Source organism: Theobroma umbraticum, unplaced genomic scaffold (genome assembly GCF_002168275.2).
Source record: "Theobroma umbraticum cultivar Fairchild unplaced genomic scaffold, ASM216827v3 scaffold_4.1, whole genome shotgun sequence".
Taxonomy (NCBI): domain Eukaryota; kingdom Viridiplantae; phylum Streptophyta; class Magnoliopsida; order Malvales; family Malvaceae; genus Theobroma; species Theobroma umbraticum.
This window is the reverse complement of record NW_018397258.1, coordinates 9,273,688-9,293,204: the sequence shown is the minus strand read 5'-3', so window position 1 is coordinate 9,293,204 and position 19,517 is coordinate 9,273,688. Positions and strand designations below refer to the sequence as shown.

Genomic DNA, 19,517 nt, shown 5'->3' with positions numbered 1-19,517 from the left:
TAAACTCAAGACATACATACATACATATATATATATATATACATACATACATATATATATATATATACATATATATATATATCTCAACTGAATTCACGATTGAGTTCACACAACTGTATGCATGCACGTCTAAAAACAAGTGAGGTGAACAAAATTCTCATCCAATTTCCTTCCGATTGTGTAATTTCCTTCCGACAAATGCACTGTGATTTTCATCAAACCTTTACTTCTTTGGCACTGAAAGACAGGCAGTGATATACATCATACAACAACAACAACAACAAACATAGAGTGTAAAAAAGGGATTAAAGGCAAAAGAAGTGGAAATGGAAACAAAATTTCCTCTGCAAAAAATCGACCATCATATAGATCTTTAAAACTACATACGTACTGGGTTTCTTTTTATACAACAAAAACTGGGTGGAGAGGGATCCATGTCTCAGCCACCAACTATAAATGACACTCTGCATTGCACCCTATAAAAATACCTGCCCCCTTATGGCAGAAGAATAAACCAATAATAAAAACAAATTCAATAGAGAAAAAAAAAAAAAAAAACCCAGATCAACCAAACAAAACAGATTCGTGCCCCCCGTTGTTGAACAACAGCTATTACAACTTGAATGTCAAAAGAATAAACCAATAAAACATTTTACAGCGGCAAATCAATGGAGGTAAAGAAAAATATATATATATTTATATGCAGAGGGGGGTAATGAATTGAATTTACAACAACCATTGAGTTGACAATAGAGTGTGTTTAAGTCTCCACTGCCCACATCGACACCAAAAAGGGGAGAGAGAGCACATCTACACTTCCTAAGCCTTACTCGTGTAAAAATTGAAAGGCTGGATTCGCAATAAGCTCCTCTGCTGGTTTGACTTCCAAGAAATCTTTCTCTTGCAGTGAATTGGAAAGGTCATCAACAGAGAAGGGAATGCTGTAATTAAACGGGAAGGATTAGTTTGTTTCTACCATGTTATCTTCAATGCTCAGCATGTAACAAAGCTGTTATTAAAGAACATGCACCCAACCACAACAATTGTTTATGCCAATTGTACTTGTTCTCAATTAGTCTACTCAGCCTCTTCATATCACACCAGCAATATAGAATTGTTCAACTATTCCCTAATTAACATTCTCATCCTCATAACCAATCCGAATGGGATTTCTACTTTAGGCCATATCAGAAATCTACTTTTCATGGTAGCAGACATGGCACATCAGAAAAATAAAAGGAACATTTACCTGGAATTGTCATCCAATAAAAAGGAACTGCCAACAGCATCGTTAGAATCCTCTGTCATTAGAACCCTCATGCTGGAAATAACCTGTAAAGAGAGTGCAGGTTGCCAATCAATCTTATACGTTCAAAGACATATGACCTTCCTCAACAAAGTTAAAAATATCTTGCTGCACAAACTTACAGTTGGAGAAACACTTCGAGTATTGTAGTTGTCATCCCAGTACAGCGTACATATTCTATACAATTGCTGAACACTAAGAATCTGAAAAAAACAAAAGTTAATGTCAGAGAATGAGAAAATTGCGGCAGAGAGAGAGAGAGAGAGAGAGGGAGGCCTTACAGGGCAGAGATCATTTGTAATTTCATCATAGGAAATTCTGTACTTCTGATGTATAACCTGTTATCAGGATTAATAAAATTCAAATTAGAAGCATGACTATATTTACTGCTATCGAGAACCTAGGGATAACCTGGAAACATCAATATGCTTTCCCCGGGTAGTGAAAATGATGTAGCTACTATTTACAACATTATATTTTGGCAGGTACAGTTCTATAATAACAATGATTTCAAGGGTTAAGGGAACATAATTAGATAGATTTTCAAAGCAAGACCCAAAAACAGTCCAAGAGCCAAACTGTGCAAGCAAACAAATTCATGTCAGTATGTTAAAGACAAGCACGTTATCTAAAACCACAGACACCAGAAACCTAATCAAGGAAATAAAGTTAAAAGATGCTACATCCAAAAGAAAGCATTCACATGAAGGTATTAGGAAGTCCGTGCTTTCTAGCATCCTATACCAAACAAATTGCATCTCTTTCAATCAAAAGCATTCAGAAAGAAATAACATACCTACCGGTCAACCCTGTCTATATATCTCCCACAATTCCAACATTGGCTTTTCAAAATCGTCATTATTTGGAAAGTCAAAAATTAAAAGTACTCACTTTCATATATTGTCGTTCAATTCCACATCCTATGGATTTGTTTTAATGGGCATTTGAGAACCATTATCATACAAACAATACGATTGTGTTTCCTTAACCTTTGTGCAGTGTCAAACATAACAATGCAATGGGACCCAATGAGTGCTAGCTAAAAGGATTCCAAGAAATATTTCAGGGACTTCAAATGCTAAATAATCTTTCTCAAAATTGTCAGTTGCACAACACTCAACCAGATAACTGAGCAAGTCAAAGATACTTATTACTAAATATACCAAAAAGTTCAACAATGAAAAACAAACAAAACTACCAATCACATTATCTATATTCTCAGAGTGCCCTGACATACCAAGAATCCAACCGCCTGTCTTATGTGCTTAAGTTCATCCCAAGATGATCCTGCATACTGCAATTCAAGGCAAGTGCAAGGAACATTATCAGCACTGCTATGCACCTTATGTTAGCCATTTAAAATAAGCAAATAGAGCAGGAAAATTACATAACAACAAACACTGATGAAAATTACAACCAAAAGAAAGTTACCTCTTCTTTAGCCTGGCAGCACCAGAGCTCTAACTCAGCTAACCCAGCCTTTACGTATTCTCCATTGCTAAACGTACAACACTCACGCCGTAGAAGAAGGCTGAAAAATGATAACAAATGTCAACATAACCAATCCCTTTGTCATAAAATAAAAAAGGAACAACAATAAAACAAAACATTACCTATTAAACAACTGCACATTAATGTATGAAAATGTTTGAGTAAAGATCTTCTGGATAAGAACTGGAGGCACCTGAAAACCAAGCTACTGTAAGGAACTCTGTACATTTAACTGGAAATCAAGATCAACGACAGCACTTAAAAGTTCATGAAGTTGAAAAAAAAACTCAGATTCCTTACAAAATTTTCTTTCAATGTGCAGAGGAGGGTGTTGAGGCTATCAATAATGCTCTGCCAGTGAGTTGAAGGAGAATCTTTGCCAAAGGACCTCCCAGATCTTAGTACACTTCCCTTAGATGTTCTCGGTGCCTAATATTCAGCATGACAAATTAGAGAAAACACACAAAGGGATCAAGATAAACTTTAACAATAGCTTTCCACCAAACAGTTAACAATATGAATTCAAATTGTTGAACAGAAACTAACTGAATCATAAGATACCTGGATGCATAGAGAAAGTAAAGATGATAGCTCTTTCTTCAAGTTGTCTCTAATGATTCCATAAATTTTTTCCACATATGCTGCAAGTTGCTGCTTAAAAAGCAAAGCTGGGTATTTGGCCTCTACTTGTCGAACTACTGCAAGTGCAGCAGCTGCAGCCAGGTTGTTGGAAGAGGGAGACGATCGAAAACCCTGAATTAAGAGAGAAAGGATGTAAAAACATTCTTGTTCTTCCTTTAAAATGATATAATTTATGCAGAAGGAAAGAATTTCAAATACCATCGTCATCCTTCCAAACAGAGAGGTTGCAGGGGGTGGTTTCCGACTTGGAGTTGCACCACTTGAACCAGCGGCCTTGAGACTTTTTTGAAGCAAGAACAATAATGCTGATGTGTTGGACAACCAATAAACCATATGACCATTGTTTTCTTCATTCTACAGCAATTGAAAAGTTTCATCCTTCAATTATCAATGACACCTTCATACTTGCTTTAAAATAGGATATAGAAACAGGAAAAACATAAAAGATTCCCAGAAAGTAGATAAAAAACAGAAGAAAATAAGATCTTCTAAAGCAACTATTTTACGATTATTAAAGTGGGGCAACCTAACAAAATTGGAAGAAATTAAGTCAGAACAAATCTTCTACAGTCATCACATATGCTTATCAGAACAAGGAGCAGTAACTCACTTTATAAGGCAGTAACTCACTTTTTAGGAGTGCATTTACAAAATTGGATTATCAATATAACGAATTAATAAAAATTAGCCAAACTCAAAAATTAGCAGCAAAGCAAAAGTCATGCAAAAGGTCGAATAATAAAGGAAAATGAAGCAGCTGATAGTGCCTGCTGCCATTATGCCATAAACAATAACTATGATACAACCTATTACCTCAATTGCAGAACCAATCATCTGAATGAGACGATCAAACACACTGGTTCTTTCTGCTTCAAAAGATTTCCAGTGGAGAAGACATTTATATATGGTAAATGCTGCAACAGGTTTTCCATGACTGAATCCAATGTCCTTTGTAACGCAATTGATAAGTGCATCAACATTCTCCTGTCAAAAGAATTACAGAAAACAGCTACAGCTAACTGACACACTGCAAATAAAAAAGAAGAAGGCTTGAAGATGCAAAAACCAATTGTAGCAAACACATACATGTTGACGTTCAAGATTGGATCTTCGCAACTTGCCATCAGATTCAGTGCCAAACTTCTTCACTGGAGTCACACTCTGTGGTTCCTGCAGTAACAACTCTTGTCAATGACTACACCCCAGAAACTAAATGTGAATGATCACAAGTAAAACAATCAAAAAATGTGACATACGTTTGATTTGTTCCCTTCATCCATATGGTGACCATTTTCCAAATTCTGCAAATTTAGAAAACAAAAAGATAACAAGAAATATCAACATAATGATAAATAAGACAGCAAGATCAATAAATTTACACTAAATTTTACCGGAATAACTGGAATTGGTGGATGCTCTAAAATCTTCTTAACAGGTGAATTTAAAAGGGTTTGCTGCCTCAGAACTTGGTTTACAGATTCCATATCTGAAATTTTTTCTTCAAGCCTGCTAACAAAAGAGACAATGATGACCAGGAGACAGAGGAAACAAGAAAAGAAGAATTGAATAGCCACAGCTTCACCAATATGCATGAAAATAAGCTCTATCCCAGATTCACATTGTTAGTTAACAATATGAATCTATATGAAATCTTTGCTTGGTAAGGGCACAAAATCACCTGTGCATAACAGTCTTCAACTGAACTATTTTTGATTCTGCATCCAAAGCTTGTTTCAACCTTTCTTTACTGATCTTGTTTGTCTCTTCAAACTTTTTCTCAGTTTCATCAATTTTCTTTTCCAACGAACTCACCATAGCCTGAAGATAATCAGCACAAGAGAAATAATAATGAAAATAGTGTTCTATCAGGATTAGAAATCCCCAAGATGTCCTCTATTATCATATGTTCACTGTATCTTTGTGCAAAACATAGATCTTAGACTCAGCCTCCTCACCTTCAGTTTTTCATTCTCACTTGTAAGCTTCTCAAGCATCGTGTGGTCCACCACTGGAACCTCCTGAATAACAGGGACCGCCTCAGCTGCCCTTTTGGCAGCCTCACGTTCCTTGGCAAGCAATTCTTTGGTTTCTTTAAACTGAAGTTGCATATCTTGCAAAGCAGACTGTAATTTTGCATTTTCTTGCGTTTTAGCCTCTTCCAGGTCAACCTGCAGAGAAAGACAAGGATGCATAGATGAAGAGAAGAAAATAATAAGCACAACAGCATGCAGGTACAGGTGTCTCTGGACTTGGGCCTGGCCTGGGCCTTGGAGACATTGCCCACACCCAGCCATAGGCCCACTAATATTATTAAAACATTAGAAGTATTTTATATTAATATTTAATATTTTAAAACATATTTTGAACTAAATTTAAGTAAATATACATTATTTAATAAAAAATAACTTCAAGATGGGCAAGCTAGGACTTAAAAAACTTAAAAGCCTAGCCCAAGCAGCTGGATCTACAAGCACGGATCACATAAGAAGCACTTGCAATAAAAGCAAAAGGAAGATATTATTTATTCAAATGAACTAATTTGAGATGAGAAGTCCCAACACAAATGCAGCCCCATAACCTACAAAATTTAAAGCAAGATGATCCATACAGAATTTAATACCCATTCTCAAATAACATGGCATTGATTAAAAAACAAAAAGGTATGGGAGATGGCAAGCACACAAAATGCCTCGGTTCTGCACCTTCTTACCTCTACTGGATTCACAAGGTCCTCGCCAGCTACACACAATAGAACAAAGAAACTAGCTTTAGCTTATTCATTATCATGCTTACCCTCATACGTTTCTCCAGCTGTAATCTCCATGTCAGTTCCTCAACTTGCTTTTCCAGTTTGTTCTTAGCAGCTTGCAGAGCTCCAGTTTCCCTAGCAGCCTGCAAGCAATAAAATTAATAACATAAAATCTGAGTGATACATTTGTGATAAAAGAAATCAACAAACTTCGTGGTTTCAGAATACTAAATTGTTTCAGAAAACAAAGTTATCAGATAGAGCAGAATAAGAATGTCTGGTTTATTCCTTTTCCCTCTATTATGTAAGCCAGGAGGATTACATACATTTGGTTGTTGATAAGAATGATTTCTTAAGTGCAAGGAATTTTAAATTGGCTTTAGATGACTCCAGGTTTCAGATACACAAAGAAGAATCAAACTCAAATTTGAAGAACCCCAAAACCATGTCTTAGCAAAGATGCAAAGGATTTTCCCCCAAAACTCTGCCAACCATTGTCCAAGATCTAAAAGATGGAAGAAGACTAAAGAAATCCAAATTAATTTTATGATATAAGATCTGCTTGAAAAATAAAAATCAATATGGGAATACCATCTTCAACTTCCGCAGTTCTTTGCGCGCAAGTCTGCCTCTCCATGCACATTGTGTAGCAATTGCCGCTTTTTTCAACTTCAGATAATGCAACCGGGCCAAGTACTTGCGAGTTTGGCTCTGGTGAGTACAATCAAAGTCATTCCAAGTTAAAGAAAGAAACAAATATGAAACTAAAGGCAGGCCAGCAACTCAAAAGAAGAATTGAAAAGGTATAGCATTTTTCTAACAAATCATTGCAAATGTAGTCTGATATAAGAATAATTTAAAAACCTTGACATACCTGAATTATAATTGCTGCTCTGGTCTGCCTTCTGACGCGCAGCTCATTGCGAACAGCCATCCCTCGCATACCTGTCTGAATGGAAACAGCAGATGAACACAATTCTTTATAACCTTTCCTAGCAAGATGCATACGCAAATCTCTCTGGATCCTCAAACTGGCAGCTTCTCTTCTCATGCCTTCGTAAACTTTGCGAGCAAGTTGTCCTGAAATCAGCACAGACAAAACCTATCAATGGGTGCACAAAATAACAAATGCCTTAATAGGGAGAAAATTTATTTAATTTGCAAACCCCCCCAAAATGTACCAATAGCAGAACAAATACCTCTGCAGGCTGATTGTATCTGTAATGCAGATTGATGAAGCACAATAAAACTTCTGCGAGCTAAATAAGAACGAATTTTCCTCTGAATAATGCTGGCAGATCTTCCTAAGACTTCACTCCTACAGGTATCTAGTTCTGCCATCTGACCAGCCCTGAGAAAAACCTTTGTCTTACCAATCTGCCAAAAATAAATTGACATAAGCATAATCTTTCCTAAAACCCAACAAAAACACAGATTTGTAGCACATGTGAGGAAACAGCACCTTAAACAGCAAGGTAAATATTCGTAAGAGTAAATACATACATCTGTTATTACATCTCTAGGGTCATAAGCAATCATGAAACAAGAATGGATGCATAAAAAATTTGTGCAAAGGCAAGAAGCAAACTCCCATCTGAAAGAATGGTTGTATTCTTTCCATGTGTATGCTACATGATGCTCATATCCTCAAGCAAGAGACAGAAAAGCTAATAAAATTAGCCAATACAGAGTGTTTCTAACATTACGCATCAAAATGCATAAGAATAAGTACAAGTATTTACTTATAACATCAAGTTTGTGGCTTGAATCCAACAACTTAGATTCTGTAAAAGAGAAGTGTTTTCCTGTTTGGCTTACAGTTGCTAGCTTCTAGAAATTTCAAGCGTACACGAGGCCCAGCTTGCAGTGTTGTTTCCTAACGAAATCCAAACTAGAGCACTTTAACCCATTAACACATTAAGGCTCTTTCTATAGATCTTCTCACAAACATAACATAAAAGAGTATAGTAGAGTCTGTGTTATTGCCGGTGGGTATAAGCCAAAGGCCAAACAACATAAATATCTGCCTGCTGTATGTCTGTATGTAGCTTTTATTGACATCTTGATGACAAGGGATTTCACATAATATAAATCCTAATGATTCAAGAGGAAATCTAGTACTGATAGCAAGTAAACTCAATCGACTCAGAGGAGATTGCTTGAATACCCATCAGAAATTTACCTGATAGCCTTGAAGTCCCACCTTCTCTAGAAGCTTCTTGCAAGCAGCAATCTCATCGGAACTAACATTTATAGGCAACAAGTCAGAATACATTTTTTAAGAAAAGTCTTGAGAGCCAACAAAAAAAAATAACTTTACCTCCCGTCCAAAACATCAGGTGCAAGGAGGCCAAATCGGTCTACAAATTCATCAAATGGTTTTTTGGTAGGATATCCGGCACAACTAATCCTGATTGCCTCCATGACTCCCTGAAATGAGACAAACAATGTGGATAAACTACACAGGCAATTTTAATTAAATACCAATATAAATTTAAGCTCAACCTCATAAAACATCAGCATTCTTACCCCACAACGTAGTTGTTGTAGAACGTTTTTATTCTCAAATATTGCTGGCTTAAGAAGATTATTGGGCTTTACACAGCGTATATAATGCGGCTCAGTGGCACTGAGAGTTTCAAGTAATGCTTGCAATTGTTGCTGTATAATACAAAAAAGACCACTTTGTAACCAATCAGACTAGAAAAGAAATTAGGGAAAAAAGGGGTACTAATATTCCTTTTAGAAACAGAAATACCAGCACACCTTAAATCGAGAACCTATGGATGAGAATTTTGATGATTTGGAGGATTCCTCAGCCAAAGGAGGAAATAAACCAGAGACAAAAGAACATTTGGAAGCACCCAAAAGCGCCTGATGTTCAGCAACAACATAATCTTTGTTCTTGTCCAGAAACAACTCAGTTTGATAAGTGACCTGAAAATACATAAATTTTTATTTGAGTACATAAGCAGAAAATGTTCACTTCTAACTTCTTAGTTTCATTCTAAGACATCAATGTACTATAAAGAGAAAGCAAACTTACATCACCAGCATAATGGGAAATTGTGAAGTCACTAGGAGACAATTTGGGCTTGCTGAAGCGCTTATGGTTTTTAAACGTCTGGTACAGCTTCTGAGCAAATGTTTCATGTGTTGATCTTGGAAACATGCTTTAAAATTTAAAGGTAAAAAACCAAGAGAGGAAAAAAAGAAAACTATCACCAACATCACCATGAGAACGGTCAGATATAATTATTAACATATAGTAAACTGAGAATTTTTTAGTACAATGTTGAAAATGGCAATATAAGTAAATGCCCATGACAGTAAAGCTTACCAAGCCTCATCCAGAAGAGCAATTATGCCACCTGGTTTCTGGAAATCAAGAACAGGAAAAAGGAAAAACATAAAATAAATAAAATAATCAGAACAGAAGTGCGTAGACCATATTAACACGTTTAGTCCATCAATGTGTTTAGTCAAATCCACCCCCATCCAGGGCTATGATCGGTAAGAATGTTTAACAAATCAATTAAAAAGTTCTTTGAGCACAAGAAAATATTTTCTTTGTGACCAGAGGAAATGTAGAGAGAAAAATGAGACAGCACATAAGAATGTATGAGAGAGAGAATCAAGTCATCAGGAGAAGAAAGGCAGTTTCTCAAGCAAAAGAGATAACTTGAATTACAGGCAAAACAATGCTTAAGAAGTTACCACCAGAAATTCCCACATCGGTCCAATAATTATTAATAAATCAATACCTACAATCTCATGACTGATACTACTACAACATTCAAAACTCCAGTTAAATATTAAGAAACATATTATTGTCGCACGGAAATTTAAACAGGCAGTGCTCTCTCCAGCAATTGCACAAGAAACTCAGCTTGGATTTATTAGAATGAGAAGCAACTAATATCATTTAGTCAATTTATAATTGAATAATTTAGTATTATGCCAAGATTATGGCTGGTGGCTTATTAAAAACTATTTCAACAGCTCACAGTTAAGCCATCTTCTCCTCTCTATAGCTTTCTCTTCTCCCACCATTCTTCCTCCAAATTTTTTCTCCTGTTTTCAGGATGAACATTTTATACCAAAATCCTCATCAATCAGGGTTCCTTCCCATGCTTCTAATTTTTCATGAGAATAACACATCATAAGATGCCTTACCGCTTTATCTTCAATAGTGGGCATGCTTTATCACAAATTTTTTTAATAGAGATGTATAATCAATGAAACAACCAACTCCACAGCTATACACACAGATTCGCTTTAATAGGAAGGTTATTAGAAGTACAGATGATGTAATACTGAAACAATCTGGAAGCAGCCAAATAAATTGGAGAGGTAGATGCAACAGACCTTTTCAATGAGATCCAGAACATCCTGATTATCAACAAACTCAATATAGCTCCAATTAATTTCTTCTTTCGTATACTCTTCTTGCTCCATTTTGAAAACATGCTGCAGAGACAGAAATTTATGCATCACAAACTATGAAATAGAAACTGTGAAATGCCAAGCATAATGAGAGAATTATGCCTTTCAGAAACAAACCTGGTTGAAATGCTGCTGCAGTTTCTCATTTGTCAAGTTAATGCAGAATTGCTCAAAACTACAAAGCAAGGGGTACATCAAACATTAGATAGAAAGAAACCAATAGCAAGCATCCAAAAGGGTCATAGTGTCACTTATTTTTAATCGCAATTAACTTTATATATTGTTAATTCCACAAGTAAGAAGCATGATTGGAACTATCCGTGAACTCTCCATGGAACTCTGCCTATCACAGCCAAACTCTACAGACTAGCAAGGTAATATACCAGTATCTTCACTCATGATGACTGCAGCAGCGACAAAGCTACACCAAAAATGGTGAAATGAGGAAAACTCAATTCACCAACCAGAGATCAGTGGACTGGTCTAATCCTGATTACACACACACACACACACACACACATATAATACATACATATAGATATGTATGTATATGTACATATCTGTATATATACATATCTACATACATATAGATATATATATATATGATATGTATATTTATATGTATGTATATATATACATACCTGAAAGGATTATCTGCAGCTCTGCTGCTATATCTATATAAACCTCATCACTTAAAACTATCCTGATGTATCTAAGCATTCCACCACATTAAATTAGGAATCGACTGTTTGAGACTCGATAAAGACATGATATTCACACAACTAGGACATTTACATGAGGAAAAAGGATATGAAACCCAAAGTAAAACACACAATAGAACTGAGATTTCAAGTAACAAGCTCCAAAATCTAGTTCATTTCAAATTGTTCAGCCAAACCTACAGAATTGGACAGTATAGGCCTCAAAACCTTTCAATTCTACAGTTAGCAGAACTTTTAACATCAAAGAGCCAATAGGTACATGAAGCAACAATGAGGCCAAAATAAAAAAAAGAGACAAAGGATATTTATCTTAGAAACTGATCTTTAAAGCTCCAGTCAACCTATCCATATGATTGCATGGTTAAAATTACCACACAAAAAAAGGATAAACATATATTCCTTTGCTGAAAAAAAAAGAACACGCAGGCTCTGGCAAATACCACAGCACCAAAAAGAAAACATACATGTTTAACACCCTACACCTACGTATGCCTAAAAAATAGACAAGCAGCAAACACAGAAACCACAACATGCCAATTTGAGATGCTCCTTTCCAGTAATGCGCTTTCAAAACCATCAACAATTTTCAAAGCAACAAATCTTCCCAGAAATTGGGAACAATGGGGCGAAAGATGTGGTACATGCAATTACTTATTTCCAAACTCATTATATAATTGAGAAGTAAAAATAATTTAGGTCAGATAAGTATTTGCATGACAATTGGGAAGTTGAAATTTTGAATGAAACGGTAACAGAAACATATAGTTAATTACTTAATTACTAACAGATAAATAAACTCTTGACACAACTATTTTGACTACTTAAGAAGTAAAATATGATTGTAAAAGACCCTTCTACAACAAAAAAATAATACTACAAAATGCCCAAATATATGGGGAGACTATGCATTTCCAAAAACTATAAAATCAATCAACTGAAACCCTTTCATTTTCTGCCTCCCAAATTTCCACAAATAAGCAAAAATTTCTCACATTTCATTATTAGATTCATTCAGCAAGTTATTGTAAGAGTGAATGCAAACCAGGTGAGCTCCATAGCAAATTGAAATCAAAAGAGAAGAATCCTGACATTCAAGACATTCAAGGGCAACTTTACCATGCCTTAACAGGAAATGTGGTGAAAGGAAAAACCCCCTCAAATCACTGCTTCTTTAGTATCAAATAATACATGACTTCCACAAGATTAAATGTGCCCCTTTGCAACACAACTTCCATTTTTATTCATTGGTTTCAGACCAACTTTAGTCAATTATGAAAACAACAGGCATACCGGTTAAGCACCTGTTTGTCTTGAAACTCTCAAATCCATAGATATCCAGCACTCCAATTAAGAACTTTGAGTCAGGATCTTGACCAATTGAACTATTGATCTTATCCACGATCCTGTGAAAATTAGAAAAGGAAACCCAATTTCTCAAATACATGTCTAAAACTGAACAAAATCAAAATAATAAGCAGAGTCAACTCTGGAATGTCCATACTGAGACAGCAAGAGCGAACCATACCAGTCAAACAACCTGGAGTATACAATTTTGGCCAAAGCATCTCTACTGAGAGCAGCAGATTCTGGATCCAGCCATTTTGTAATGGTTTCATCACGAGTTACAATTACACGCTTGCACAGAGAATTTTCTAGTAACTTCTCATCACACCTGAACAAAACTTGGGGTTAAACATGCACACTTTCTTCTTTTACAAGAGCATATAAGGTTAACAAATATCAAAGAAGTATGTCTTTCAGTCAATGCTAGTGCAAGTCTGTAAAATTGTCCACTTACATGAGAAGCTCAGCAGCAGTTCTTAGATGGAACCAAGATTTTTCATCTTTGGGCACTGATGAGTCTATTTCCTTCCCTTTTGCAAATTCAATGTTCCCAAGATGGAGAATTGCAGCCACAACTTGAAATATTGCATCCTGACAAGGGGCAGATGCAACAATCAAAAAGATGACAAAGATATTTTAAAAAATGTTATGCTTAACGATCATCTCAGAAGATAATGTTTCATTAATATACCTGCTCATCAGAATTTATTCCAACAATATCCATTGCCCTCCTCGTTGCGATGTACTCCTTACAATCATCAACTCCATCCAACTCATAGCAATTAGATTGGTTCAGATAGTGAAATGTTCTTGGGTTTCCCAATTTGTACCGCTGAATATCCTGAAAAGTAAAAAGGAGAAACAAAAGGGGGCTGAGGGGAGACAGACATCCAAAAGCAAGAGAATGGATGATCTTAAGTGTTACAACCCCATGTTTGAAAAAATTGTTCTCTATTTCCAGTCACAGAAACATGACCAACAGACAACACATTGATCCATAACTGAGGAAATATATACGTCCGACAAAATTTTCCTATTCTTTGATCCCCAAAGAAATTGAACAAAATGCTAAAAACCAAAAATCAAAAAGGTTTTTGAGAAACAAGGAACTTCTTCATTTTTGATATTCTATACCATATCTATAACAAGGCTACGAACATCTCTTGAGACCACTGATGTGCTAGGAAATCCACGACAAAAGCATAAGACTTTAAACTTGGAAAATAATAGAAATGATACACAAACATAGCTTTTAAACTATTATTTGTTTAGAATAAAAATAATTAACGAGGATTTACACTTTATACTCGAAAATTAAAAACTACTATTAAATCATAAATAATTATTTGTAAGACTCATGTCAGCAATCACATCACAAGGATGCTATCACACAATCCCATACTATTGCTATCTCAGCAACCTCTTAGCAACTTCATTCAGAACAGATAACTAACGCACAAGTAGATTCTCAAACTACCGACTCTTAGTCTGTTATTAATGAAGAATATAAGTCCAAAACTGAAATTGTGCCCAAAATCAATTGATCAGATAAAAGGTCCCATTTTAACCGATGCAATTTGGTAAAGACATGTTAAACTCTCCAGCTCGTAACTTGTCCTTATATTGCCTAAGAGAATGGCACCAACAAAGAATCAAAGAGAAAGATAGAGAATCAAACAGAAAAGGGAGATGTAGTGAATATGAGATGTAATAAAGAAGATTTACAACCCTAACTTCAAGCATTTGCATTAAAAACAGAAACATATACAAAAGGATCCATAGCTAAAGGTAGAAATGGAGGAAAGATCATTGTCCTCACTATTCAATTTCTGAACACAAATCCTTTTCTGGACAATGCATTTTGGTCATAAGCTAATCCAGAAATTTTTAAAATTTAACGTAGGCAAATGTTTACTGAGGTAAAAAAAATATACAAGCACATATTGTATCAAACATTTAAAGCAGCTTCATTTTTTTTTTTTTGAAAGTTTTAAAGCAGCTTCATTAAGCAATCAAAAACCACTTACCTCCAGTGGTGCAGCACAAAGCATGTAGAAGCAGTGATAGTTTCTCTCAGGGTCAGACACCTGACAGACACGTGATCTTTCTAGCAAATATGTTCTGATTGCAGCTCCTGAAATCCTTCCCCTCGGGTCAAATTGAATCTCCACAAACTTACCAAAACGACTACATCATTCAAAACATGCATGTAAAGATAATAAAACCAATGATTCTAACAGAGAATCTACCGTACATGCAGGGTGGAAACTTATTATAATAAATATTCTCACCTAGAGTTATTGTTTCTAACAGTCTTTGCATTACCAAATGCTTCTAGAACAGGGTTAGACTGCAGATTAGAGGAAAACAAAAATAAATGATGTTAATCACAATTAGTTGGATGATAGATTCACAAGATCAACATTAAATTTCTTGTCATACAAATAAAAAATTCATAGCCATTGTTTACCTCCAGAACTTGCTGCTCAACTGTTCTTCCCTCAGCAGCAGCTCTCCCTCCCATGTAAGCAAGATATCTCATGAGCAACTTTGTGCTTTCTGTTTTACCTGCCCCACTTTCACCACTAACCAAAATCGACTGGCTTATCCCCTCATTGATCATTAGTCTGCATTCATGGAAACAGCAATTTTCCATTGTCAAAAACAAGTAATCATATAAAATGAGCAACTTCTGGTCAGCACAACAGGATACCTGTATGCGGCATCTGCTACAGCAAAGGGATGTGGACTCAACTCACCGAAGGCTGCCCCTTTATATTGTGCCATCATATGGCTATCATAAAGATGAGGTAGTTTTCTGAATGGGTTTACAGCAATCAATATATTTCCTGTATATGTCTGGAAATACCATTTGGGGCAACCACCTCCTTGTATCAGTAAATTGTGAAAACACAGAGAAATATAAAGATGTCGACAACATTCATCAATCCAAGAAACCACATAGCAAAACATGTATTCATTCCACCAAAGATATATAAAGGAAAGACAAAAAACTTCCAAATTAAAAGAAGGTGAACATTTGCTCAGAATCTTACATATATTTCATTCATATCATATCTTGATCTTAAATTTTGCAGAACTCCAGGTTCATGCAAGTAAGCCAGTTTTGTCATATCATCAACTCCACATGGTGGGGCCTCAGCATCTTTAGGATAGACATTTGAAGCCTTAACAACAATCTGTTTCAAAGGTTACAAAATAGGCAAGTCAAAATCAGCAACTATTTTATCCAAGCATCATATGCTCTTCAATGAATTCCTATAGTATCATACTGGACTTCCATGACATGTAAAAGGGAGGAAGAGAATTTTAAGCCACATAAACATGATTGTGGCAAGAAAATACTCAATTTATGAATCAGCATTCACAAAAATAGAAGTAACTGAGATTCTTAAGCACATGAAAGAATCCATTTAAATTTTATAGAAGGAACTCACAGTCTTCCCTGAAGTGCAGAGAACTTTAATATCCTCTCTTTTGACCTCCACAACTTCACCATCTATCCAAGCAATGTCAGAATCCTCCACCCAGACAAGAGATCCAACTACAAGACCAGCCGTAGTAGCCTAAAAAAGCCAAGAGTGCCCATTATTCACCAATTGAATAGAATTATCCCTTATACACACTTTTCAGTCAAGATTCAAACATTATGGTAAAACCCCATATACAAGCACTCCTTGCTTTTCAATTTCAAAAAGACTTCGAATAGGAATTATAAAAATAGTGCAGAAAACAGTAAACAGGTCCCACATAAAAGCAGCATGATAGACAATCACCATTCCAACTTCATCAAAGCTAAAATAACAGAGGTAAACACTCAGTTTGGATTGAGGATATCACTCTATTTCTTGTTTGGAAAACATTGTAGTGGAAATGAAGGGGTCTTGGAGGAGTACATGACCCCTGCAAAACCCTCCAAACCTTCATTTCTTTAAAATCCTTCAAATTGAGAAGATTTTGAGGGGATGAATTTATGATTTACACGTTGGCATTCAGACTTCATTAGAGACATGAAGTCCATTAATTCCACTAAATTTATATATCAGTAATTATACAAAGTGCGACGTTGCCCTAAGTACCTGCAATTCCAATTTTATGGCTCTAATATAATATAAACAAAAAAGGCCAAATTGTTTTCATGCTGCAAAGTTAGTTACTAAAATGTATAAAATATCATACCAATCACATCCCCAATATTGAAGCCGCCTCTCTAACCAACTATCAGCACAAACTCATAAAACCATACTCAAAATCAAGTCATACTTCAAAAAAGAACAAAATGTACTACTTCAAATTCTAGTCAATCGCAATATGGCTCGTAATTGAAACCTTACAGCCAACGATTTCACCTAACCACAGCAAAAACAAGACAGTTAAAAACCTTAAAAGGTGGATCTCAACAAACGCAAAAAGTAACAGATCAAAACATAATAACAAGTACCTTCAACTAAAGTCCAGATCAGTCAACAACAACAACTCCTCAGAATAACCATACAAATTTCTTTAAAACATATAAGATTAAATCAAGACCGGCCAAAGCTAGAAATCAGCAAGAAAAAGTTTGAAAGAAAACTGAAAAAGAAAAAACCACAAGAATGAAATGCAAGTAAAATCGACAAAGGTATTATCAATTAAGTACCATTTTGTGACCGAGATGGATCGGATCAGAAACTCGGGTTGCTTCTCGATCTACTGCTACCAAGGCTTTGAACAACGATCATTCAATCCAACACTTAACGAAGAAAACTATTGAACTGGTCTTTTCTAATTAAGTATAATAAATATAATAATAACAATAATCGATTTACACTAGAAAAGAATTCCAAATAAAAAGAATCGAAAAATGAGAAGCTTCAGCCTCTTCAACAAAGCTTTCAAATATTTTCTTGAAGAAGAGATTAAGCCCTCCCGCCTGCTCTGCTTATGAAAGCAGCGGCCCTTGTTTAATGATTTAGTTTTCTTTTCTACGCTTTTCTAATTCTTTTCTTGTCCCTCTGCTTCTCTTCCCTCCTTCTTAGGCCGTGGTCTTAACTCGGTTTACTTTTTCTTATTTATTTGTTTGTAATTAAAAGGACGTAATTAAGAAAAACGAAACGTTTTTCTTTATACTAAGTGGGGAATTGAATTCCGAAAATGCCCTAGATTTTGGGATGTAATTACCAACTCCAAGGACAACTAAGACCAGGTAAGATTAGAGTCCAACCAAACAAGAAACGAAAAGAGAAAGGGGCTGTCCGGCTCTCGCAAACTCGAAATGGAAGGGCGGTAAATAATGGTCGGTTGGCTTTGGAGTAACGTGCGGTTGCGAGCTCTGCAGCCTGTCAAGTTCTTTTTGGCGATGTTTGTGGAACAATGTGGGACCCAACAACTTGATAGGAAGAAATATCAGACGCTTTTTTTTTTTTTACCCTTCAAAAAATAAACTTGAAAGAGATGTGATGGGCTGAGCCCGCAGCCAAGTCATGGCTCCCAAGGGATGGGGGACCATGTACGACATCCTAGAGCGAATTTCAAAATAGGTAGCAGGCTTAGGGTGGGTAAGCCAGAATAAAGCAAATAAGTCGTGTTTTTGTATTCTAATTACATTAATATGATTAACACATGAAATATAATAAAATTAAATACAAATATAATATAAATAATTATTTATATTAATATTTAAAATATATATAAATATATTTAATAATCGTGTAACACGATACAATTAACACGTTTATTAAACATGTTAATATACAATATGACACAATTAAATATAATTTTTTATTAACACGTTTAATATGATTTAATTAAAATATTTATAATTAAATATAATTTTATTTTTTAAATTTAAAATCAATTATTATAAAAATAATTTTAATAAAATAATAATAATATCGAATATAATAAAATTTAACATAAATAACATACATAAAATTAATTATCATGTTCATATTAATAAAATACGTTATTAACATTAACTTTAAAATACTAATAACATTTAAAATCATCCATAATTTTCAACTATAATTAAGTATATATCATTAACCACATCATTAACTATAAATAATTCAAAACACCCAAACTAAAATCGAAAACTCGTCGTCAATGTCACATCATTTTAATGTTACAAAACCTAATAATGAAATAAAAATAATATATTAATAAAATTAGATCAAAATAAAAAAAAGTTAAATAAATTTAAAATTTAGTTTAAATTATTACTTTTCATTGATAATTAATTGACATCAACAAATTTAGAGCATTCGGCTGATGCCATTTTTTCCTTACTAATATCTAAATTCATAACAATTGCAATAAGAGTGTTTACTTCTGTTTCTATAAATGTTACTATATAAAAAATGTTAATTAAAAGCATGTAAATAAATCAAACTTACTTTAATCATGCATTTAAACACAAGAAACATAACCAAAAATAAATGAAAGAATACATTACCAATTTTTTCAAATAATCAATCCTTCCATTATAAAATTGCCTTCACAACATTTGGTTTTTGTGAGCTTCGATATTTATCAAGAACTCTACCACTAGCACTAGAAGCAAATTTGGAAGCCATTGTCGATACATGAATAGCCAAGATATGTTGAGCCATGGCAGGATGCTAAGGATAACGAAATTGATTTGTCTTTAAAAATTGTAAAATATCCAATTATACTATTGTTCAATCTAGACTTGATAATTAGTGTTTTTATATCTTAAATGTGTCAGACACAATTAGACACGAAACACGTTAAACACGAACACGACACAAATAATCTTTGTATCTTAAATCTGAAACACGTATATGTATACGTTTAA

At 34.7% G+C, this 19,517-nt stretch overlaps 1 protein-coding gene across 1 annotated transcript; it reads right to left on the bottom strand.

The window, feature by feature from the left end:
- Positions 1-549: 549 nt before the first annotated feature.
- On the bottom strand, positions 550-17,801 carry LOC110413507 (myosin-6-like). The gene is made up of 39 exons (XM_021424346.2): positions 17,361-17,801; positions 16,159-16,287; positions 15,757-15,900; positions 15,414-15,559; positions 15,171-15,327; positions 14,992-15,050; positions 14,728-14,887; positions 13,392-13,541; positions 13,155-13,291; positions 12,882-13,028; positions 12,658-12,759; positions 10,752-10,809; positions 10,557-10,658; positions 9,529-9,566; positions 9,235-9,361; positions 8,955-9,125; positions 8,718-8,849; positions 8,509-8,618; positions 8,371-8,431; positions 7,388-7,565; positions 7,063-7,268; positions 6,780-6,899; positions 6,233-6,331; positions 5,395-5,607; positions 5,118-5,257; positions 4,831-4,945; positions 4,696-4,740; positions 4,526-4,609; positions 4,253-4,423; positions 3,638-3,793; positions 3,359-3,550; positions 3,098-3,226; positions 2,920-2,990; positions 2,738-2,837; positions 2,544-2,600; positions 1,588-1,644; positions 1,429-1,509; positions 1,250-1,332; positions 550-941 (listed from the first exon to the last, which is right to left on the bottom strand). The coding sequence occupies exons 1-39, from the start codon at positions 17,361-17,363 to the stop codon at positions 827-829; spliced, it is 4,545 nt and encodes a 1,514-aa protein (XP_021280021.1). The 5' UTR covers positions 17,364-17,801; the 3' UTR covers positions 550-826.
- Between the last annotated feature and the right edge of the window lie 1,716 nt (positions 17,802-19,517).

Excerpts from the sequence above, each read along its gene's own strand:
- LOC110413507 (XM_021424346.2), bottom strand. Across the intron at positions 15,328-15,413 it reads GTAGCAGATGCCGCATACAG|ACTAATGATCAATGAGGGGA; the intron begins GTATCCTGTTGT and ends CCATGAATGCAG. Across the intron at positions 14,888-14,991 it reads GTTAGAAACAATAACTCTAG|TCGTTTTGGTAAGTTTGTGG; the intron begins GTGAGAATATTT and ends TGAATGATGTAG.